The 24,758-nt window shown below is 46.9% G+C and overlaps 1 protein-coding gene across 1 annotated transcript in view; it reads left to right on the top strand.

Moving 5' to 3' along the window:
- DNAH2 (dynein axonemal heavy chain 2) overlaps positions 1-24,758 on the top strand; it is a 127,293-nt gene that overhangs the window by 46,545 nt on the left and 55,990 nt on the right. The window contains exons 14-35 of the mRNA XM_044278914.1: positions 1,554-1,768; positions 1,842-1,988; positions 2,071-2,227; positions 4,713-4,952; positions 5,031-5,219; positions 5,352-5,499; positions 6,412-6,604; positions 6,699-6,899; positions 7,202-7,358; positions 7,883-8,057; positions 8,133-8,296; positions 8,380-8,541; positions 9,270-9,373; positions 10,704-10,860; positions 11,419-11,501; positions 11,585-11,765; positions 12,089-12,227; positions 12,309-12,526; positions 12,701-12,799; positions 13,436-13,561; positions 13,637-13,747; positions 22,679-22,867. Coding sequence (XP_044134849.1) covers positions 1,554-1,768; positions 1,842-1,988; positions 2,071-2,227; positions 4,713-4,952; positions 5,031-5,219; positions 5,352-5,499; positions 6,412-6,604; positions 6,699-6,899; positions 7,202-7,358; positions 7,883-8,057; positions 8,133-8,296; positions 8,380-8,541; positions 9,270-9,373; positions 10,704-10,860; positions 11,419-11,501; positions 11,585-11,765; positions 12,089-12,227; positions 12,309-12,526; positions 12,701-12,799; positions 13,436-13,561; positions 13,637-13,747; positions 22,679-22,867 — 3,555 coding nt within the window. The remainder of the gene's footprint in view (positions 1-1,553; positions 1,769-1,841; positions 1,989-2,070; positions 2,228-4,712; positions 4,953-5,030; positions 5,220-5,351; positions 5,500-6,411; positions 6,605-6,698; positions 6,900-7,201; positions 7,359-7,882; positions 8,058-8,132; positions 8,297-8,379; positions 8,542-9,269; positions 9,374-10,703; positions 10,861-11,418; positions 11,502-11,584; positions 11,766-12,088; positions 12,228-12,308; positions 12,527-12,700; positions 12,800-13,435; positions 13,562-13,636; positions 13,748-22,678; positions 22,868-24,758) is intronic.

Genomic DNA, 24,758 nt, shown 5'->3' with positions numbered 1-24,758 from the left:
AGGGGATTTGTGCTTCAGTTCCTTACCATATTTTAAGATTCTAGATGATCAAAATTCGTTTTGGTCCAATTCACCGAATTTTTGCTAAAATATTCGATTCAGAAGCGAATCAGTTCTGCCCGGATCAAATCTGCTGCAGTTGGTATATAACACTCTTAGGTCTCCTAGGAGAAGGAGAGGAAATATGAGATATGGACATTAGCACATCTTACATCTGCCGATATCAGATAGGCTTAGGGAAGCTAATTTGAATATCTTTCCCAGAAACCCAGAGGAGCCTGTCCTACAGTACTCTGGACATGTACTCTGCATACTCAGGGCTCTCCATAATGAGAAAGTCAGTCTCTCTCTCTCTCTCTCAGATCCCAACCGGTACTAAACACTACAGAACTGTGCCGGTCCTGAAAGCCCAAATAACTTTAATCGGGTTGTCCCAGAACCACAATTAAGTGTCTGATCAGTGGGGGTCCGACCGCTGATACCCCCAACAATCATGGGAAGTATTCTCCCCATTTGGATGTAGCAGCGGTCACGTGTGCGCTGCTGTTCCAGTCAAACCCTGGGGACTGGCTGAAGATCTTCAGCAGTCCCATGCACGTTGACTGGAGCGGCAGTCGGGGGGACACAGGACCCCTACCGATCAGACATCTATCACCGATCTTGTGGATGCTGAGAATACTGATGAGCTTACATGTAAGCGGCCATGACGGGGTGAAGACCGGAGAGCTTTGTCCTGCCTGTCCCCTTTTACATGTTGTTAGCTGCATGTAGTAAAGTCAGCGCCTGAGCAGATGACAAGCACACAGCTTGTAGCGCAGCGCCGGGAGACGTCCCTGTCTAAATAGCACCGCTGGGTCCCCGGCCGCTCGCTGGCGTGTAGGATTAGCATACGCTGCGTGTAAATGTGAATTGACAGTGACAGCGGCTTTCTCCTGAGCCCGCAGCCTGTGATGTATTCTCTGTGTAGTCCGCTTGTACTACACGCTGCGCACGTTCCTGGTGGTCCACCGCCTCCTCTTTTCTTCTATTGCTTACTGACGGCCCTGCGGAGAGGAGACGAGGGAAGGAAAATCTATGCAAATGGGAGATGGAAGAAGAAAAAATAAAGACGGGACAAAGAAGCAAACAAAGGGAGGGAGAGGGAGGGAATGCATGATTAGCATACGCGAGGGGGGGGGAGATTTGGGTCGCAGAGGATGGGCAGGGAGAGACGGCTCACATCTGATGGGCTACTCATTGTGAGATCCTAGTCCACTTAGGAAGAAGCTTTCTTAAAGGGACCGTCCCACCATAAACATTGACATTGATTAGCGGAGGTCCTCCTTTACATATAAGCAGCAATGTTGTAATTCTCGACATCACCACCAGTCAGGAGTGGCGCTGTTTCTGATGAAAATGGGGTCTAGGCAATAGTGGGGTCCAGATATTAGTTACATATGTAATAGATAGGATAAGGGTATTGAAGGGGTGATTCTGTGCATCCATTTCTGAAAAACATGGATGAACGGAGAAATGTCTTGGCGTAAACCGGTAATCTCTGCCTTCGATTGTAGAGCCTGGCTAATGCCCACTTCATGCCACGCATTGGCGTCGGAGAGGAGAGCATTCAGGAGTACCAGCAGCTGGCACAGAAGCTGGATGAACTGGTGAGGAAGGTCTTCACCGAATGGTCACAGTCAGCCGACAAACAGGCCGCAAAGCGACTGGATATCCCACTCATGGTCCGCAGTCAGGAGAAGATTGGCATGTTGGACGTCAACTTTGATAAGTAAGTGACCGGATACTTTTGGGAGTTGAATCTTTGGGGGCGTCCATTAAACTGTGATGTATGCCACGTACAGGAACCTGCTGAAAATGTTTGTGGAGATTTACTACTGGGAGCGGCTTTTATTCGAGGTACCGCACTATGTGCTGGACATTTATCAGAGGAAGGAGGACCTCAGGAACCTACGTGAGAATGTTCTGCTGGTGGTGCGGGCCTATAACAGGTAAGATACTGGTCATCTTAGTCTCTTACAAGGTCATAGCCCTGGTCAGAACATCCGTAATGACTGTCCCCAACATCTCCAGGATTATAGCAGCTCTGTCTCCAGAGGAACGTGGACTGTTCAGAGAAAGAATCCGCTTCTTGGACAAAAAGATCCAACCGGGTCTTACCAAGTTACACTGGTCATCCAAAGGAGCATCAAATGCCTTCATCAATGACTGTCTGCTGCATGCTAGCAAGGTGAGACTGCCAGTCCTAAAGAGACAGCAGGGAAACGCAGTCAGTCAGCAGCAGCCAAAGGAGAAGAGAGCAGTCACCAGAGAGTACGCATAGTATACAGGATAATCAGAGGAGAGTACACCTGGTATCAGAGAGCAGTCAGAGGAGACTACACCTAGTATCAGAGAGCAGTCAGAGGAGAGTACACCTAGTATCAGAGAGCAGTCAGAGGGGAGTACACCTAGTATAAGAGAGCAGTCAGAGGAGAGTACACCTTGTATAAGAGAGCAGTCAGCGAAGAGTGCACCTTGTATAAGAGAGCAGTCAGCAAAGAGTGCACCTTGTATAAGAGAGCAGTCAGCGAAGAGTGCACCTTGTATAAGAGAGCAGTCAGAGAAGAGTGCACCTTGTATAAGAGAGCAGTCAGAGAAGAGTGCACGTTGTATAAGAGAACAGTCAGAGAAGAGTGCACCTTGTATAAGAGAACAGTCAGAGAAGAGTGCACCTTGTATAAGAGAACAGTCAGAGAAGAGTGCACCTTGTATAAGAGAGCAGTCAGAGAAGAGTGCACCTTGTATAAGAGAACAGTCAGAGAAGAGTGCACCTTGTATAAGAGAACAGTCAGAGAAGAGTGCACCTTGTATAAGAGAGCAGTCAGAGAAGAGTGCACCTTGTATAAGAGAACAGTCAGAGAAGAGTGCACCTTGTATAAGAGAGCAGTCAGAGAAGAGTGCACCTTGTAGAATAGCAGTCAGAGGAGAGTACAGCTAGTATAAGAGAGCAGTCAGAGGAGAGTACAGCTAGTATAAGAGAGCAGTCAGAGGAGAGTACAGCTAGTATAAGAGAGCAGTCAGAGAAGAGTACAGCTAGTATAAGAGAGCAGTCAGAGGAGAGTACACCTTGTATAAGAGAGCAGTTAGAGGAGAGTGCACCTTGTATAAGAGAGCTGTCAGAGAAGAGTGCACCTTGTAGAAAAGCAGTCAGAGGAGAGTACAGCTAGTATAAGAGAGCAGTCAGAGGAGAGTGCAGCTAGTATAAGAGAGCAGTCAGAGGAGAGTGCAGCTAGTATAAGAGAGCAGTCAGAGGAGAGTGCAGCTAGTATAAGAGAGCAGTCAGAGGAGAGTAGAGCTAGTATAAGAGAGCAGTCAGAGTAGAGCTAGTATAAGAGAGCAGTCAGAGGAGAGTAGAGCTAGTATAAGAGAGCAGTCAGAGGAGAGTACAGCTAGTATAAGAGAGCAGTCAGAGAAGAGTGCACTTTGTATAAGAGAGCAGTCAGAGGAGACTACACCTAGTATAAGAGAGCAGTCAGAGGAGAGTAAACCTAGTATTATAGAGAAGTCAGAGGAGTGTAGATCCAGTATAAGAGAGCAGTCAGAGGGGAGTACACCTAGTATAAGTATGGAGAGGGCAGTAGTACTCTAGGTATAAGGGAGTGGTAAATGGAGAGGGCAGTAGTACTCTCGGCAAAATAGAGCAGTGCATGGAGAGGTCAGTAGTACTGTCAGTATAAGGGGGTAGTGAATGGAGAGGGCAGTAGTACTATCAGTATAAGGGGGCAGTGAATGGAGAGGGCAGTACTACTATCAGTATAAAAGGGCAGTGAATGGAGAAGGCAGTAGTACTATCAGTATAAGGGGACAGTGAATGGAGAGGGCAGTACTACTATCAGTATAAGGGGACAGTGAATGGAGAGGGCAGTACTACTATCAGTATAAGAGGGCAGTGAATGGAGAGGGCAGTAGTACTATCAGTATAAGGAGGCAGTGAATGGAGAGGGCAGTAGTACTATCGGTATAAGGGGGCAGTGAATGGAGAGGGCAGTACTACTATCAGTATAAGGAGGCAGTGAATGGAGAGGGCAGTAGTACTATCAGTATAAGGGGGCAGTGAATGGAGAGGGCAGTAGTACTATCAGTATAAGGAGGCAGTGAATGGAGAGGGCAGTAGTACTATCAGTATAAGGGGGCAGTGAATGGAGAGGGCAGTAGTACTATCAGTATAAGGAGGCAGTGAATGGAGAGGGCAGTAGTACTATCGGTATAAGGGGGCAGTGAATGGAGAGGGCAGTACTACTATCAGTATAAGGAGGCAGTGAATGGAGAGGGCAGTAGTACTATCAGTATAAGGGGGCAGTGAATGGAGAGGGCAGTAGTACTATCAGTATAAGGGGGCAGTGAATGGAGAGGGCAGTAGTACTATCAGTATAAGGAGGCAGTGAATGGAGAGGGCAGTAGTACTATCAGTATAAGGAGGCAGTGAATGGAGAGGGCAGTAGTACTATCAGTATAAGGAGGCAGTAAATAATGAGGGTAGTAGTACCCCCAGTATAAGGGAGCAGTGAATGGAGAGAGCAGCAGTACTCTAGGTATAAGGAACCACTTAATGGAGAGGGCAGTGGTACTCTAGGTATAAGGGAGCAGTAAATAATGAGGGTAGTAGTACCCCCAGTATAGCTGTCATGGCGGTTTTTCTGTCTCTGTATAATGAGATTATCTCCTCTGTCCAGATACAACAAATTGTGGACAATTACAAAGCCTCCAACCTGAACATTTCCCGCTGCGCCCAGATGATAAGCGAGACGCTGCTGCTCCATATTGATGGCAAACGGGTCTTCCGAGACCTGGAGTTTCAGGAGGTGCAGGAGGAACACCGGAGGATTGTGCATGGTCGTCTGCAGAACCTCCATGATGAGATCTGCAGCCTCATGAGGGCCACCTATGAGGTCTTCCGATTGGACGGCCCTGAGGTATGGTCCTGGACGGGGCTGATGAAGGTACACCAGTTATTTGGAAGGGGCATAGTAATGAAATGCTTTCTTCCTCAGGTCCAGCAGCACTGGGTGAACTATACTGAGAAGACGGATCGCCTGATTGAAGAAGCCTTCAGGCTGAACATCAAGTGGTCTCTTCAGGAGTTGTCAAAGGCCATTAACGGGGACACCAAAACCACCCAGAGCCCCCTCTTCCGTGTCATGGTCATACTACAGAATGACGTCCCTGGGTCCACAGCCGAGGTAAAACCCTGAACTGTGTTAGATCAGAGGACTTTGACCACCGCTGGAGACCCCTGCCTTAGACATGATGTTACTATGTTAGTCACTTCCATTAGGAGGCACTGTTTAGCTCTTACGCTCTTGTTGCCGCAGGTGGAGTTCTCTCCCACCCTCTTTCAGCTGGCTAACATCGTCAGTAGTGTCAGCTCTGAAATCTTCACCACGGTGTCCAAGTTCAGGAGGCTTCCAGACATCCTGACTAAGAAGAAATCCCAGCGGGACCTCATACACGCCATCTTGGGTAAGAGCTGACTGCAGACGTGGTCACCCAGTGGTCCGTCCTGGCCGTAGAGGTTGGCGTTTTCTTGGTTTTCTTGGTTTTGGCTGCATGGAGGTCCTCTTACAAATGCTTTCTGCCATCCCAAGATCATGTAACCACTGAGGTTCTTCGCTCTGTACTTTTGGGAAGGCTACTGCTCTGGTGGCAACCATGCTTTTCACTACAGTTCTGCTCTGTGTAAAGGCAATCTCAGTAGGGAGACCTGTCAGAAAAAGATTTTAGAAACCCCATTTTCATAGACCCTAAGACGCAAATTACAAGGGGTTGTTCACCCATTAGAACTTATCCCCTGTCTACAGAACAATGGATAAGTATCTGATCGGGGGGAGTCTGGTCGCTGGGATCCCCATCCATTATGAGAATAATGTGCCAGAGTGATTGGAGCGGCAGTCACCATCTACACAGCTGCTCCATTTAACTCTTTGGGTCAGAGTTCTGCTATCTCAGGAAGCCCTGTAGAGTTCACGTATCTGTGACTGCCACTCCATTCACTTTGGGAACTCTTTGGCATCCCAACAGTCAGCCCCCCACTGATCGGGTGCTTATCCCCTATCTTGTGGATAGGGGATAGGTTCTTATGATAGGAGAACCCCTTTAATAGAGGAAGCCCTCTGTTGTAAAGAACGCTCTGGAGGACTTGTCCTGTAATGCTTAGTTTCTCCTGTGGGGGTGCTGCAGGGACATTGGTTTCACCACTGATTACAGCAGATTGCTGGAGGTCTCGGCAGGGATGGACTTTGGGAACAGTTTATTGCTATGAATCCCCTTTGACATTGTCCAAAACAGAGATCCAGGGTTTCTTGGGGTGGGGGACCCCACTACCATCCTAGTGGAAGAATAGCAGACCACCCCCATGTTTCTCTTACCTTACAGAACGGGATGAAGAAATCAAGAAGATCCAGGCTCAGATCAGCGCAGGAATGGTCACCAATGCTTCCCTCCTCCAGGCTTACTTGAAAACCTGGGACTCATTCCGGATGATTTGGGAGCCCCAAAAAGATACGCTGATCCGTCGATACCAGAGACTTAACCCCATGGTGTCCGCATTTGACGCCGACATTGCACGGTGAGAGCAGTTGTCCTTCTAGCATTCATCGATGATCATCCTTCTGTTTCCCAGGATTTTTCCCCTCACCGTCCCTCATGTCCTTGTCTCGCAGATACACCGAGCTGGCCAACAACGTCCAGAAGCAGGAGACCGTGCAGAACATCCAGTTCGTCATGCTGGACTGCAGTCAGCTGAAGTTTGCCTTGGTCCAACATTGCAACGAGTGGCAGAACAAGTTCACCGGTCTGCTGAGGCACATGGCCACCGAGAAGCTGATGGAGCTTCATGCCTACCTGAGTGATAATGCTGAGCGGTGAGAAATCTACATCACATCATAGGCTCCAGTCACATCCAGAGCTGCATTCGCAGGTGTAAACATCACGTCTGTTTAGCAGCCAAAAATGAAAGCAGCGTAATGCAGCTCTGGATGTGACTGGAGAAGACATCATGATGTAACTTTCAGCAGCCTTGGATGAGCTGCAGCAGAAGCGACGCCATATTGAGTGAAGGCAGCGCTTCCGCTATTATGTCTGGTGCCGGGGATTTCTTCCAGATGTTGGTCCATTCCTTTTCTACCTTTGGTTATGTGATAACCTTTTCTTTCTCTGTATGTAGTGTGACGAAGCCTCCCCAAACTCTGGAGGAACTGTCCCAGAGCCTGACCCTATACGACACCCTTCAGAATGAGCTCTCCAAGACGGAGAGTCAGATCATGCCAATCCACGACCAGTTTGAAATCCTTAAGAAATATGAGGTGGTTGTGGAGGAATCTGTAAGTATATCTCAGTCGCATGTGCAAGCTTAAAGGGGGTTGGCTTGTCTTAGACATTGATGGCTCTCCTTCACTTTGGGGGCCACGTCCTGGAGATAAGCCCTCAGAGTCTGAGATGAGCCATCCCCTATAAACGGGTTGTCCATTTTAGTAAAAACCTTTGGCCCTCTGTTCAGGATCATCATCTCGGCCATAATGAAGAGCGATTACAAAGAGCATCCATCGCTCTGGAGGACCTGTCCTGTCCTTTGTTACACAGACAACCCTTTATGTCAGGGATGTCAAACTGATGGCCCTCCAGCTGTTGCAAAACTACAACTCCTAGCATGCCCTAATAGCTGTAGGCTTTCTGAGCATGATGGATGTTGTAGTTTTGCAACAGCTGGAGGTCCATGAGTTTGACATATGTGCTTTATGTGAATGGGATTGAGGCAGTCCTGTTGATCCCTCTGTGACGTTATGACCATTCAGCTATGATATCTATGGGAAGAAACTGTTCTAGGAAGATCTTGTGGTTCCCTCAGGTCCTCCAGATGTTGGACTCCCTGAACAAGGTGTGGCTGTCCTTCCAGCAGAGCCTCATAGACAGCGAGTCCATGCTGAAAAAGTCCAAAGAGAAGTTCAAAACCGGTCTCATCCACACCGCCGAGGAGTTCAAGAAGAAGTCTCGATCAATTCTGGAGGAATTTTCTGACAAAGGTAAGAAAACAGAAATGGGACCATCCTTGCCTCACCATGTAGAAGGTAGACATCCATCATCTCCTCTCTTTCCAGGTCCATTCTCCAGCTCTGTGGGATGTGAGATGGCCTTGGAGCAGATCTCTACGTTCCATAATATGATGGACACCCTGAAGGAGGAGGAGAACACCATCCGCTCCGGTCTGGGCATGTTCAAGATAGAACATCCAAGTTCCAAGGACATCCAGGCCCTGGAGAAGGTGGGTCAGGGGGGCTGAGCGTTTACAGGAGATGGCTCACATAGTCTTATCCCACCATACTTCTCACTGTCTACTTCTTGTAGGACCTGGATTCTCTGCAGCTTGTGTGGGAAGCCACCAAAGAGTGGGAGCAGAACTGGGGTGAGTGGAAGCGCGGCCGCTTCCTCACCCTGCAGACCGAGGAGATGGAGAACACGGCACAGGGTCTGTACAGGAGACTCACCAGACTGAGCCGGGAGCTGAAGGTGAGGAGGGCTGTCAGTCCACAATGTAGGACACATATAGCAACTAAGGGGGGGACCGATGTACCACCTGTGTTCATGTGCAGAGCTAGCAGATGGGGAACCACAGGAATGGCCAATTTAACCCTTTCATCAGTAGGCTACAGCCATGATAAATGATTTTGCCCCCCAGCCATCAAGGTGTAATACATGATCAGACGGAATGGATTCTGCTCATAGGAGGTCCTAACAGGAGTCTTTTATTTCGGACACAGCGCCACCTTTGTCTGTGGGCAGTGTATGGTATTGCAGCTGAACTGTAATAGCAGACATAGCCCATGGGGTGGAGCTGTTTATGTAAAAAAATAAATAAAATCAGGCCCTCTTTTCTAAAATAGTACAAACCCCTTCAGCTTCCTTTTGGCGCGTCTGGTCCTGAGAGTTAGGGAAAAAGTCTGGAAAAAAAAAACGAATGACATCCGAGTTACATCCATTTTTTTTTTGCGGATACATTGTAACAATGCCTGTTCTTGTCCGCAAAAGGGACAAGAATACGACATGTACTATTCTTTTACGGAACAGACTTGCGGACATACGGATACGGAATGCACACAGAGTCATTTCCGTTTTTTTGCGGCCACATTAAAATGAATGGTTCTGCGTACGGGCTCCGCAAAAGAACGGACACGGACAATAAATACGTTTGTGTGCATGAGCCCCTAAGGAGTGTAATTATACTGGTTCCTGTGCAGGACAAGAACTGGGAGGTGCTGGAGACGGCCAGGAGTCGCATTGACCAGTTCAAGAGAACCCTGCCCCTCATTGTGGATCTGAGGAACCCAGCTTTACGGGAGAGGTAGGAGCCGCTTACACCTAGGAGACATTAGTACTACGATACTACTACTAGTAGTACTAGTACTACTATTACTAGACTACTGCTATTCCTGCTACTACTTCTACTACTACACTACTGCTATTACTACTAACACTATCAGGCTTGGACTGGCCCTCAGGGGAATCCCCCGGTGGGCCCCTGAGCAAGGTGGGCCCCTAGTCTCCCACCCCCTGCACAAGCAGCACATAACACATTAGACTGACTGCACTACATACATATATTATATATACAGCACCTCCACCAGCCGGTGTGCATATACAAAACTTTGTATCCGTACGGTGGGCCCTCAAAATAAGGTACCCCAGTCCGACACTGAATACTATTACTAATACTACTATTACTACCGCTACTAATATCACTGTGACTACTACTTACCTATACTACTATATTACTACATTCTGCTATTACAACTACTATAACTACTACTATGACTACTACTGCACTTCTGTTACTACTATGATTACTACTACTACTACTGCACTTCTGTTACTACTATAATTACTACTACTACTGCACTTCTGTTACTACTATAATTACTACTACTACTGCACTTCTGTTACTACTGTGATTGCTACTACTACTACTACTACTGCACTTCTGTTACTACTATGATTACTACTACTACTACTACTACTGCACTTCTGTTACTACTATGATTACTACTACTACTACTACTGCACTTCTGTTACTACTATGATTACTACTACTACTACTACTACTACTGCACTTCTGTTACTACTATAATTACTACTACTACTGCACTTCTGTTACTACTATAATTACTACTACTACTGCACTTCTGTTACTACTATAATTACTACTACTACTGCACTTCTGTTACTACTGTGATTACTACTCCTACTGCACTTCTGTTACTACTGTGATTACTACTACTGCACTTCTGTTACTACTGTGATTACTACTACTGCACTTCTGTTACTACTATAATTACTACTACTACTGCACTTCTGTTACTACTATAATTACTACTACTACTGCACTTCTGTTACTACTGTGATTACTACTACTGCACTTCTGTTACTACTATAATTACTACTACTACTGCACTTCTGTTACTACTATAATTACTACTACTACTGCACTTCTGTTACTACTGTGATTGCTACTCCTACTGCACTTCTGTTACTACTATGATTACTACTGCAGTGCTGCATGTGCTCCTTACTGACGAGGTGTTATAAAGTTGAGAAAGTGAAGGACACCAGAAAGTCTCATGATAGGACTAGATGATGTCCTGTGGGTCGTGTGTGTGATAAATCCTGATTCCTAGGCACTGGACACAAGTGAAGCAGGAGGTCCAGAGGCCATTTGACCAGGGAGCCGATGACTTCACATTGGAGAAAATCGTGGAACTTGGGTTGGACCAGTTCGTGGAGAAGATCAGCGAAATCTCCATGGCAGCCACCAAAGAGTTGTCCATAGAGCAGGTAAGTGCAACATTAGATGTCTGTAGACAGTGTCTCTTCTAGTGACATGTAAGGTAAGGCCACTTTCACACTAGCGTTTTTTGCGGATCCGTCATGGATCTGCAAAAACGCTTCCGTTAAAATAATACAACCTCATGCATCTGTCATGAACGGATCCGGTTGTATTATGTCTTCTATAGCCATGACAGATCTGTCTTGAACACCATTGAAAGTCATTGGGGGACGAATCAGTTTTCTATTGTGTCAGAGAAAACGGATCCGTCCCCATTGACTTACATTGTGTGCCAGGATAGATCCATTTGGCTCCGCTTCATCAGGCGGACAGCAAAGCGCAGCAGGCAGCGTTTTGGTGTTCGCCTTTAGAGCGGATTGGAGACGGAACGGAGGCAAACTGATGCATTCTGAGTGGATCCTTTTCAATTCAGAACGCATTAGGGCAAAACTGATTTGTTTTAGACCGCTGGTGAGAGCCCTGAACGGATCTCAGAAACGGAAAGCCAAAACGCCAGTGTGAAACTAGCCTAAGTAATATAAGAACGTGTTCTTCCACCTTTACAGGCTCTGGAGAACATCTCAAGAACCTGGGAGGAGACCCTGCTGGACATTGTGCCCTACAAAGACAAGGGTCACCACCGCCTGAGGTGAGTGGTTCACTTCCCGATCTTCACTTAGACCCTTCCATTGACAGAGCCCGCAACATAAATCGTCTTATCTTTTCCCCCAGAGGGACAGACGAAGTATTCCAAGCCTTAGAAGACAACCAAGTCAGCTTATCGACCATGAAGGCGTCTCCGTTTGTGAAAGCTTTTGAGCAAGATGTGGACCGGTGGGAACGCTGCCTTTCCCATATCTTGGAGGTCATCGAGACAGTCCTTACTGTGCAAAGGCAGTGGCTGTATCTGGAGGTAAGTCCACCTTTAGAAACATACGTGAAGAAGACCATAAACAGTAAAATTGTTGAATAGATGAATAGAATGACTGACACGTCCTGATGCCCAGCAGTAGGAGAGAGTGAGCAGAGAAAAATATATATTGTAGATTTATAAGCCTGAGAAACTGATTGAAGGTTCTAAACTTGAGGTGCACCACATTGGTCTGAGAGCCCCATTTTCCCAGGATATGAATATAACTAGAAGACTTCAAGGGTATTTGCTAGTATGACCTGCCCTCTAGTGGTCAGACGTAGTGTTGCTGTGGTAAATATAAACCTCACTCTTGCCCTGTGCAGAACATCTTCATGGGAGAAGACATTAGGAAGCAGCTTCCTCAGGAGTCAGCAGAGTTTGATGAAGTAAACATCAACTGGAAGACCATCATGGACCGACTGAACAAGGACAACAACGCCCTGCGAGGCACCCATCACCCAGGTGTGTAGGCTGGCACAGTCTGAGTCTTGAGGAGTGGAATGATCACTGGCCACAAGTTGTCTCTCTTCTTTCTGTTGCCAGGTCTGCTGGAGAAGCTGGGGGAGATGAACCAGGTCCTGGAGGGAATACAGAAGTCACTGGACATGTACCTGGAGACCAAACGGCACATCTTCCCCCGCTTCTATTTCTTGTCTAACGATGACCTGCTGGAGATCCTTGGCCAATCCCGTAATCCTGAAGCTGTCCAGCCACATCTAAAGAAATGCTTTGATAACATTAAGTCCCTGAAGATCCAGAAGGTAACGCTAGGTCTCCTCCAGACATCCAGGATTCTCCCCAATCAGCTACCACTGGAGGATGCTTAACTGGGTACCCCTATAGTTGTCCTGGGATGCCCCCTTCCTCCAGTCTAGATCGTGGAAAAGATGATAATTGAGATTAACCCTCTGATATCTGTTGTCCCATGTCCTCAGGTTGGAGTGAGCAATAAGTTTGAAGCTGGAGGGATGTTCTCTGCAGAGGGAGAGCATGTGGAGTTCACCTATCCTGTGCTATTAGAGGGTCCCGTGGAGGTAAGCTGCTGCTGTCCCAACTGCTGCAAGTCTACAACTCCCAGCATACTCGGTCTACACATGTTAGGAGTCATGGCCTTGCAACAGATTGGGAGCCGCAATTTAAAGGGCATTGTCAGCAGATTTGTACCTATGACTTGTTGCATGTGCGCTCGGCAGCTGAAGGCATCTGTGTTGGTCCCATGTTTATATGTGCCCGCATTGCTGAAAAAACATGATGTTTTAATTTATGAAAATGAGCCACTAGGAGCAATGTGGGGGTTGCCATTGCACTTAGAGGCTCTGCTCTCTCTGCAACAGCTGCACCCTCTCTAGTTTGACAGGGCAGATGTGATGACATTTTCACTGTGTGGCCCTGTCACTAAAGTGCAGAGGACGCGGCAGGTATAGAGAGAATTGAGCCTTTAGGAGTAATGGCAACGCCCCCGTTGCTCCTAGAGGCTCATTTGCATATAATAAAACCTCATTTTCCTCAGCAATGTGGACACATATGAACATGGGACCAACACAGATGTCTTCAGCTGCCAAGTGCACATGCAACAGGTCAGCCAGTGTCATAGGTACAAAACTGCTGACAGATGCCCTTTACACATGTGAAACATATGAAATAACACTGGCTGCTGTCTGGTCTTCCAGGCCTGGCTCTGTGACATCGAGAGGACTATGCGCTGGACCTTGAAGGAAATTCTAAGGAACTGCCGACTGGCGCTGAAAAAAATGTCCAGCAAGCGGGACAAGTGGGTGAAGGAGTGGGCAGGACAGGTGCGTGCCAAGAGCACAACGGCTCCAGGTGACTGCTGGCTCAGTCATGGTCACTCACCTCATCTCTTCTTGTAGGTGCTGCTCACCTCCAGTCAGATCCAGTGGACCACAGATGTGACCAAATCTCTGGTGATGGCCAAGGAGCGCGCCGACAAGAAGTACCTCAAAGTCATGAAGAAGAAGCAGGTCCGTGCGCTCTGCTCTGCCATGTTTTATAGAATTCAGCTCGTGTTGCATCTTACGTAACTAAAACTGCAGCTTTCTAAATGATTTCATCTGGAGAAAAGAGGATATCTGTGTGTACCCGAGGAGCCGGCGCTTCTGTAGGTTTATTTAGGAAAAGAAGCTACAGAAACATTTGATCTTTTATTGAAAAGCCCCCAAAATCAAACTTATATACAAACATATAAAATCGCATGCACATATCCAAAAACGTATGGAATCCAAACTTTCTAAGAACTGCATCAAACGGAACTTTTCACCTAATTATAGATACTTTCTAATATAGCGAAGATATGGATGAATTATTTTACATAAATCGCATATCTGTGTGATAAACCCTTTTCCCCACCTGTCACCTCCAACAAACATCCGCAGCCGCCAGCAGTACCTGAGAGCAGTCAGCAGCGTGTTTGTAGCGATCATTTTCTTCCTGCAGGCCGATGAAGCTGTAAAACCGATCCTTAATCCCCTGCGCGGCGCGCTTCTCTAGTCAGGCTTCAAGTCACGGTAACCGCGCTCCCTTCCCTGCCCCTTCACTGTGACTGACAGCCGGCAGTTCGGCAAAGCCAGCCGAACTGTTGTGCCTAAGCGCTGTCAGTCACAGGGAAGGGGCAGGGAAGGGAGCGCGGTTACCATGACTTGAAGCAAGGAGGCCGCTGCCCCCGTGACTTCCAGCCTGACTAGAGAAGCGCGCCGCGCAGGGGATTAAGGATCGGTTTTACAGCTTTTGCTTCATCGGCCTGCAGGAAGAAAATGATCGCTACAAACACGCTGCTGACTGCTCCCAGGTACTGCTGGCGGCTGCGGATGTTTGCTGGAGGTGACAGGTTCCCTTTAATAAAAATAGTTCTATTGTATATATGTATAAAATATATATTTATTGTTTAGCTATTTTATAACTTATATAGACATCCAACCACCTCATCCCTTTTCTTAAACTGAATACAGTTTGATTAATGACTAACATAATAATTTGTCGTTAATATTTATATAAATGATATATTCATAGAGCGATAGATACACTGACCAAAAATATAAACACAACACTTTTGGTTTTGCTCCCATTTTGCATGAGCTGAACTCAAAGATCTGAAACATTTTCTACATGCACTAAAGACCCATTACTCTCAGATATTGTTCACAAATCTGTCTAAATCTGTGTTAGTGAGCAGTTCTCCTTTGCCGAGATAATCCATCCCACCTCACAGGTGTGGCATATCAAGGTGCTGATTAGACAGCATGAATATTGCACAGGTGTGCCTTAGACTACTCACAATAAAAGGCCACTCTGAAATGTGCACCGTTTTGCCATACTGCGGGGGAGGGGGGGTCAGAAAACCAGTCAGTATCTGGTGTGGCCACCATTTGCCTCACGCAGTGCAAACCTGTCTGCCATCTGCCCTAAACAGTGAAAACCGGGACTCATCCGTGAACAGAACGCCTCTCCAACATGCCAGACGCCATCGAATGTGAGCATTTGCCCACTCAAGTCGGTGACGACGCACTGCAGTCAAGTCCAGACCCCGATGAGGACGACGAGCATGCAGATGAGCTTCCCTGAGACGGTTTCTGACAGTTTTTATTGTGGGCAGTCTAAGGCACACCTGTGCAATATTCATGCTGTCTAATCAGCACCTTGATATGCCACACCTGTGAGGTGGGATGGATTATCTCGGCAAAGGAGAACTGCTCACTAACACAGATTTAGACAGATTTGTGAACAATATCTGAGAGTAATGGGTCTTTTGTGTCTGTAGAAAATGTTTCAGATCTTTGAGTTCAGCTCATGCAAAATGGGAGCAAAACCGAAAGTGTTGTGTTTATATTTTTGTTCAGTGTATATAGATTAAATAGATATTAGATAGATAGATAGATAGATACAGTAGATAGATATTAGATAGATATATAGACAGAGAGATAGATGATTCGGAGCAGACACTGACTGTGACAGCTCAGTACACACTGAGAGGAACACCTATGACCGCACAGAAAATTGCTGAACTTATGTCAAAGCCTCGGACTTCATATTCTCAATGGCCGCACCAAGGGAGACTCTCTTGGTAGACATACCCTAAACTCCCATGTAGGCAGCAGTGTGGTAGACTACGCCATAACAGGTATGGACCCCACAAAGGTTGGTGGCTTCATTGTCACCCCACAGACACACCTGTCAGACCAACTGCTTCTATACATTAAATCCACAAGTAAACCACCAGCACAAACATCACAGCAGACCGGCCTCTTTAGCCTACCTCCATCTTTTAAATGGTCCAAGATGTCAGCCCCAAAGTATATGGAGACCATAAACAGCGCAGAGATCCAGGAGATGCTCCATAACTTCCATAGTACAGTGTATGAGCTGAACCCAGAAGGAGTAAATCTCGCGGTAAGGGACTTTTATTAATTTACTTTACACCATGGCGGAAATGTCTGACCTAAAAAGATGTAACAAAAGGCCAAAAAAGCAACAACCTAACAATTAGTTCGACCGGGAGTGCAAAGATATAAGGAAGGCACTAAGAATGGCCTCAAATAGGAAACACCAAGATCTGAACAACCCCAGTCTGAGGGAGGCCTACAACAACATACAAATGCGATACAAAAATACCCTCAGAAAGAAAAAGCAAGGCAACATCTCAACCAAGCTCCTCCAACTCCAAGACGCTCTCCAGGACAACTGCTTCTGGGAACTATGGAAGCAGATGGACAAAACCAGTAAGAACACCAACCACATCCAAAACGGAAACATCTGGCTCCAGTACTTCAAGGATCTTTACAAGGACATCTCGAGGGAGGACCAAAGCCCAGAACAAAAAGAAAAAGCTGAAGGATATGGAGGAAAAAATCTAAGATTTCCAAAACCCTCTAAACACACCGATCACACTGCAGGAGATAACGGAGAGGATCTCAGTGATAAAGAGTAAAAAGCCAGTGGCCCAGGTGGGATCCTTCCAGAAATGATCAAATACAGCCCGCCAGGTATCCAAACCGCATTAGTAAAACTCTAAAATGTTGTCCTCAGTGCCGGCTACTTCCCCCAGAGCTGGAACCAGGGCATCATCGCCCCCATACACAAGGGCGGAGACAGGTATGACGTGTCAGCAGCAACCTGGGAAAACTCCTCAGCAGTATCCTGAATAGGAGGATCCTCAGCTTCCTCACCCAGCACAACATCCTCAGCAGAAGCCAAGCAGGCTTCATGTCAAACCACCGCACCACGGACCACATCTACACCCTGCAGAGCCTCATCAAGAGCCATGTCCACAATACAAAGCATGGAAAGATCTATGCCTGCTTTGTGGACTTTAAGAAGGCCTTTGACTCAGTGTGGCATCCAGGCCTATTCCTGAAACTTCTTGAAAGCGGAATAGGAGGAAAAACATATGATGTCATCAGAAGCTCCTACACTGAGAACAGATGCAGCGTGAAGGTAAATGGGAGGAGAACGGCTTATTTCCGGCAGAGCCGAGGAGTCAGACAGAGCTGCAGCCTCAGTCCAACCCTGTTTAACATCTACATCAATGAGCTGGCGGCGGCTCTGGAGTCCTCCTCAGGACCTGGTCTCACCCTCCATGACACCGAGGTGACATTTCTCCTTTATGCAGATGATCTTCTGCTACTATCGCCAACTGAGAAAGGTCTCCATGATAACCTGAAAATCCTGGAGAAGTTCAGTAACACGTGGGCACTGCCCATCAATCCAAAGAAAACCAACATCATGGTATTCCAGAAAAGAAACCGGAAAGCAGCCGGGCGTCCTCCCTTTCTGCTAAACAACTGTCCAATTTCAGAAACCGACAGCTACACCTACCTGGGCCTAGAAATCCATGGAAACACTGAAAGACAAGGCGAGCAAAACCTTCTATGCCATCAGAAGGCGTCTGTATCATCTTAAAGCACCAGTGACCGTCTGGCTTAAAATCCTTGACACCATCATCGCCCCAATCCTCCTGTATGGCAGCGAAGTCTGGGGCCCAGACATATACCCAGACTGGCAAAGTGGGACTCTGGGCCAACAGAACTATTCCACCTAGAACTCTGCAAACACTTTCTCCAGGTCCACAGGAGCACCTCAAACAGCGCCTGTTGAGCAGAACTGGGCAGATTCCCACTCTACTTTGCTGTACAGAAGAGGGCGCTATCATTCAGATCCCATCTGCATAGCAGCAGTCCCAGCTCCTACCATCACAAAGCCTTGCTACACCAAGAAGCCCCAGAAAAACAAAGCACCCTGCAACAAGTCACCCAAACCCAGCCTGCCCAAGCCACCAACCACAATAGCCTGACAAAGGGCGAAATCCAGAGGACGATACACAAGTACAAAGAGGAGTATATTAGCGTCTGGAGGAACAACATAAGAACATCCCAGAAGCTGTCAGTATACCAGAGCCTGCAGAGGGAGTACAAACTGGCCCCATATCTGGAGAAACTCCCCAATCCAAGAGACAGATCCTGAGCCGGTACAGACTGAGCGCCCACAGCCTGCTCATCGAATCCGGGCGTCATCGACAGAGGTACATGCCCAGGGAGAGCAGACTGTGCTAGCAGTGCGACCAGGAGACCGTGGAGGATGAGGCTCATTTCCTGCTGCAGTGCCCCAAATACTCAGCAGTGAGGGAGACTGACTTCAGGAGACTGTCTGATCTCTGCCCAGACTTCATCTCCATGGAGGAGGAAGAGAGACTCTCCATACTGCTGGGGGAAGAGGAGAACACAACGGCCATAGCAGCACAATATATTACTGCCTGCCATAGACTGAGAGGAGCCTGATATACCATGGACTCCTATATCTCACCCTGTATATGTCCCCATTCCCCAACCCTACCCAATTATTTCCCATTGCTTTGGCAATACTAATAAATGTATTTAGTCCTGCCAATAAAGCTGATTTGGTTTAGATATGAGATATTGGAAGATCAATAGATGAATTACTTCATATAAAAACAAATTAAAATCAAATATATAATTAAGACGACAAATTATTTTTTACATTTCCTATTATTTGCTAACTAATATACTACAACTTAACTTTTCAAATCAGAAATAACGACAAAATAATTCCAGAAAATCTCCAAAGTCTCTTACACGCAAAATACACCTCCTGGCCGACCATAGCAAAGAGATCGATAGTCCTAAGAGGCAGACTGGTAACATGGGGAGAAATCCGGAAAATTTACAAACTACCGTATTTCTTACCTAAACACGTGGCGCTATGGAGCCATGTAGAATGTACTGCTGGAAAAGACAGCAGATTGTTTAAAGAATGAAAAGAAAAGGGAATCCGCACAGCGGGTCAACTAAGGCTACTTTCACACTTGCGTTCAGTACGGATCCGTCTGCATTATAATGTTAAAAAATTTCTAAGTGTGAAAGTAGCCTCAGACGGATCCGTCCAGACTTTCAATGTAAAGTCAATGGGGGACGGATCCGTTTGAAGATTGAGCCATAGTGTGTCATCTTCAAACGGATCCGTCCCCATTGACTTACATTGTAAGTCTGGACGGATCCGCACGGCCAGGCGGAAACCCGAACGCTGCAAGCAGCGTTCAGGTGTCCGTCTGCTGAGCGGAGCGGAGGCTGAACGCTGCCAGACTGATGCATTCTGAGCGGATCCGCGTCCACTCAGAATGCATTAGGGCTGGACGGCTGCGTTCGGGGCCGCTTGTGAGAGCCTTCAAACGGAGCTCACAAGCGGACAGCCGAACGCTAGTGTGAAAGTAGCCTTATGCATCAATCTGATAATAGACGGCTAACAGAAAATAAAGAAATAAAAGTGACCAGTTCCTCACGACGCACAAAGATCCTCTTTCTCCAATCTAGATAAAGAAGCTACAGAAACGACATTTCATATTTAACAAAAAAACACCTCAAAATCATCCATCAATTTAAAACTTACAAAATTTCTATTCACATACACAAATCCCAAAACGTTTTCAGACACAGGCCCTTCAGCTATCAGATCAATAAAATATTAGAAGGATGGTCAAAAGTCAAAAAAACGTACATACAGCGAAAGATGGAAAGAAACCTCCCTCAAAATAATACATAAAGCATATCAAGGATTTAACATCCCAAAAAATGCTAAAAATCCCAAAAGAATAACAAACTGCCCTAAATGTAAGTCCTCAAACGCAGACCTATGGCGCGGATTATGGAGGTGTGACAACGTTCAGAACAATACATCGAGGCGCAGCGGGAAATATCTCTGCCTCTGGACCCGACATCACATATATCTCATCACAAAGAAGAAGACGGGGGAAAAATCACATCCCACAAATAATCCGTGCCGCGCTATTAGTAGCTAAAAGATGTATCATGGACTCCTGGCTACACCAGACAACCCCCACAACTGCAGAAGGGATATCCCAAATGAAGTACATGGTGTGTAAGGAGAGGATAGACACCCTATGGCACGGGTGGGCACCCGCACCCTGGAAATAGTCTATGGTGTATCAATATGCCTTAGACTATTCCTGCCATTCATCAGCGCAGGGCGCACTATGAGCGGCACGGGCAGCGCACTGACTGTAGGCAGGCTATTATAGCTAAATAATAAAGTACATGGAGGATATCCGATACTGGACTGTAGTATTCAGGGTGAATCGCCGTGTTGGCACTTTGCCATAAGTAAGTGGGTTTTGGGTTGCAGTTTGGGATCTCGGTCTCTAAAAGGTTCGCCAACACTGCCCTAGGGAAACTAAATATTTAAAACATTTATAAAATATGTGCGTATATGTAAGGCTGAGTTCACTTCAGCATCCAGCCTTTCTCTGAGCAGGAGAATGGAAAGGAAGGATTCGGCACAAAACTGAGCCGGACGGAGCCTACGGATCCTATAGACCAGGGATGGCCAACCTGCGGCTCTCCAGATGTTGCAAAGCTACAACTCCCAGCATGCAAAGACTGCCTACAGCTATCAGCCTACAGCAGGGCATTGTGGGAATTGTAGTTTTACAACAGCTGGAGGGCCGCAGGTTGGTCAGCCCTGCTATAGACTATAATGGGGTCCGTTAGGTTTCCGTTCAGAGGAAGATTTTTGAAGCGGAGACAAAAGTCCTGCGCCCACAACTTTTGTCTCCGCTCCAAAATCATCTTCTGAGCGGAAACCTAACGGACCCCATTATAGTCTGTAGGATCCGTAGGCTCCGTCCGGCTCAGTTTTGTGCCGAATCCTTCCTTTCCGTTCTCCTGCTCCGAGAACGGAAAGGCTGAACACCTGTGTCTCATATATTTATTTATTTATTTATTTATTTATTTTTATTTTTTGTTTCATAACTTGTATTTATTATACCTTTTTATTTATATGTACTGCAATTGAAAATTACAATAAAAAGATTATTATAAGAATTTACTGTTAAAAAAAAAAATACATATCCAAAAACTTTTTGGGACATGGGCCCTCCAACTTTTAGATCGAAATATACAGAAAAAAAATACTAGAAGGATGGTGAAAAGTCAAAAAATGCACACACAACGGAAAATTATTCTTATTTATTAAAGCGCCATTCATCCCCTGGCGCTGTCCATATGATAAGCGGTGCACATACATGATACAGACAATAAGCATAAACAAGACGGGTAACAGGCTGGTACAGAAGGAGAGAGGGCCCTGACGGGAGGCTTACAATCTACATTGGGAGAAGGACACAGTAGGTGCGGGTGAAGCGGTCATGGCGGTATAGAGGCAGCAGGGTCACTGGTTGTAGGCTTGTCTGAAGAGGTGGGCTTTCAGGTTTCTTTTGAAGGATTCCACTGTAGGTGAGAGTCTGATATGTTGGGGTAGACAGTTCCAGAGTCCGGGGGATGCGCGGGAGAAATCCTGGAGGCGATTGTGGGAAGAGGCGATAAGAGGAGAGGAGAGAAGGAGGTCTTGTGAGGATCGGAGAGTGCGTGTGGGGGTGTATCAGGAAAGTAGCTCAGAGATGTAGGGAGGGGACAGGTTGTGGACGCCTTGTATGTGTTTGTCAGTACTTTGTAGTGAATTCCCTGGGAGATGGGGAGCCAGTGAGGGGATTGGCAGAGGGGAGAGGCAGAGGAGTAATAGGGGGAGAGGCAGAGGAGTAATAGGGGGAGAGGCAGAGGAGTAATAGGGTGAGAGGGGGATTAGTCGGGCAGCGGAGTTGAGGATAGATTGGAGGGGAGCGAGTGCTAGATGGAAGGCCACAAAGGAGGATGTTGCAGTATTCCAGGCGGGAGATGATGAGGGCAGGTACAGACTCAAAGTTGAGGAAAGTGCGGATGCGGGAGATGTTTTTGAGTTGGAGGCGGCAGGTGGTGGAAAGGGCTTGGATGTGCGGTCGGGAGGAGAGGGCAGAATATGGAAAGAAACCTCCCTTTAAAACAATACATAAAGCTGATATAGAATTTAACCACCCCAAAAATTATTTTTTTTAAAACTAAAAGAATAACAAAATGTCCTGAATGTAACTCGTCAAACACAGACCTATGGCGCGGATTATGGACATGCAATAACATTCAAAACTTCTGGCAAAACATCCAACAATACATAGAGGCGCAGCGGGAAATAACTCTGCCTCTAGACCTGATATCACATATATCTCATCACAAAGAACATCCCAAAAAGACTTGGAAAAATCAAATGTTATAATTTATCTATAATTATAATTGAAAACGTAAATAAAAATAATATTTTAAAAAGCTGCAGCTTTCCAATAGAATTTGCTTTTCAATTTGCTAACTTCTTCAAGATCTCTGCTTTCTGTCAGTAAATGAGAACACTCATTGTTGATATTGTATCCCGACCAAGTCATGTTTACACAAATCAAGAGCTTTGGTGCAAATTTTTTTTATTCATTCACTAATGATAAGCAGAGATTTTAATTATAGAATTTTTTGCCCCAATTTCCTCACTAATCTCAACCTTTACATGTACAGATCTCTATGCTGAACAAATACTCCGATGCCATCCGGGGAAACCTGACCAAGATTCTGCGGCTGAAACTGGTGGCCTTGATAACCGTGGAGGTCCATGCCAGAGACGTCATCGATAAGATGATTAAGAGCGGCTGCATGGACGTCTCCTCCTTCGAATGGTTAAGTCAGCTGCGTTTCTACTGGGATAAGGTAAAGTCTGTCGGCAGCAGAAAAGTCTGCTCCTCCTCCTGCAGGGTGATACATATAGAAGGAGCTATGAGTCTGCTCCTCCTCCTGCAGGGTGATACATATAGAAGGAGCTATGAGTCTGCTCCTCCTCCTGCAGGGTGATACATATAGAAGGAGCTATGAGTCTGCCCCTCCTCCTGCAGGGTGATACATATAGAAGGAGCTATGAGTCTGCTCCTCCTCCTGCAGGGTGATACATATAGAAGGAGCTATGAGTCTGCTCCTCCTCCTGCAGGGTGATACATATAGAAGGAGCTATGAGTCTGCCCCTCCTCCTGCAGGGTGATACATATAGAAGGAGCTATGAGTCTGCTCCTCCTCCTGCAGGGTGATACATATAGAAGGAGCTATGAGTCTGCTCCTCCTCTGCAGGGTGATACATATAGAAGGAGCTATGAGTCTGCTCCTCCTCCTGCAGGGTGATACATATAGAAGGAGCTATGAGTCTGCTCCTCCTCCTGCAGGGTGATACATATAGAAGGAGCTATGAGTCTGCTCCTCCTCCTGCAGGGTGATACATATAGAAGAAGCTATGAGCCTGCCCCTCCTCCTGCAGGGTGATACATATAGAAGGAGCTATGAGTCTGCCCCTCCTCCTGCAGGGCGATACATATAGAAGGAGCTATGAGTCTGCCCCTCCTCCTGCAGGGCGATACATATAGAGGGAGCTATAAGTCTGTTCCTCCTCCTGCAGGGCGATACATATAGAAGGAGCTATGAGTCTGCCCCTCCTCCTGCAGGGTGATACATATAGAAGGAGCTATGAGTCTGCCCCTCCCCCTGCAGGGTGATACATATAGAGGGAGCTATGAGTCTGCTCCTCCTCCTGCAGGGTGATACATATAGAAGGAGCTATGAGTCTGTTCCTCCTCCTGCAGGGTGATGCATATAGAAGGAGCTATGAGTCTGCTCCTCCTCCTGCAGGGTGATTCATATAGAAGGAGCTATGAGTCTGCCCCTCCCCCTGCAGGGTGATACATATAGAAGGAGCTATGAGTCTGCCCCTCCCCCTGCAGGGTGATACATATAGAAGGAGCTATGAGTCTGCTCCTCCTCCTGCAGGGTGATACATATAGAAGGAGCTATGAGGCTGCCCCTCCTCCTGCAGGGTGATACATATAGAAGGAGCTATGAGTCTGCTCCTCCTCCTGCAGGGTGATACATATAGAAGGAGCTATGAGTCTGCTCCTCCTCCTGCAGGGTGATACATATAGAAGGGAGCTATGAGTCTGCTCCTCCTCCTGCAGGGTGATACATATAGAAGGAGCTATGAGGCTGCCCTCCTCCTGCAGGGTGATACATATAGAAGGAGCTATGAGTCTGCCCTCCTCCTGCAGGGTGATACATATAGAAGGAGCTATGAGTCTGCCCCTCCTCCTGCAGGGTGATACATATAGAAGGAGCTATGAGTCTGCCCCTCCTCCTGCAGGGTGATACATATAGAAGGAGCTATGAGTCTGCCCCTCCTCCTGCAGGGTGATACATATAGAAGGAGCTATGAGTCTGCTCCTCCTCCTGCAGGGTGATACATATAGAAGGAGCTATGAGTCTGCTCCTCCTCCTGCAGGGTGATACATATAGAAGGGAGCTATGAGTCTGCCCCTCCTCCTGCAGGGGTGATACATATAGAAGGAGCGATGAGTCTGCCCCTCCTCCTGCAGGGTGATACATATAGAAGGAGCTATGAGTCTGCCCCTCCTCCTGCAGGGTGATACATATAGAAGGAGCTATGAGTCTGCCCCTCCTCCTGCAGGGTGATACATATAGAAGGAGCTATGAGTCTGCCCCTCCTCCTGCAGGGTGATACATATAGAAGGAGCTATGAGTCTGCTCCTCCTCCTGCAGGGTGATA

The sequence above is a fragment of the Bufo gargarizans genome, chromosome 2 (assembly GCF_014858855.1).
Source record: "Bufo gargarizans isolate SCDJY-AF-19 chromosome 2, ASM1485885v1, whole genome shotgun sequence".
Classification (NCBI taxonomy): Eukaryota; Metazoa; Chordata; class Amphibia; order Anura; family Bufonidae; genus Bufo; species Bufo gargarizans.
The sequence above is the reverse complement of the archived record's forward strand: the minus strand, read 5'-3'. Positions and strand labels throughout refer to the sequence as shown.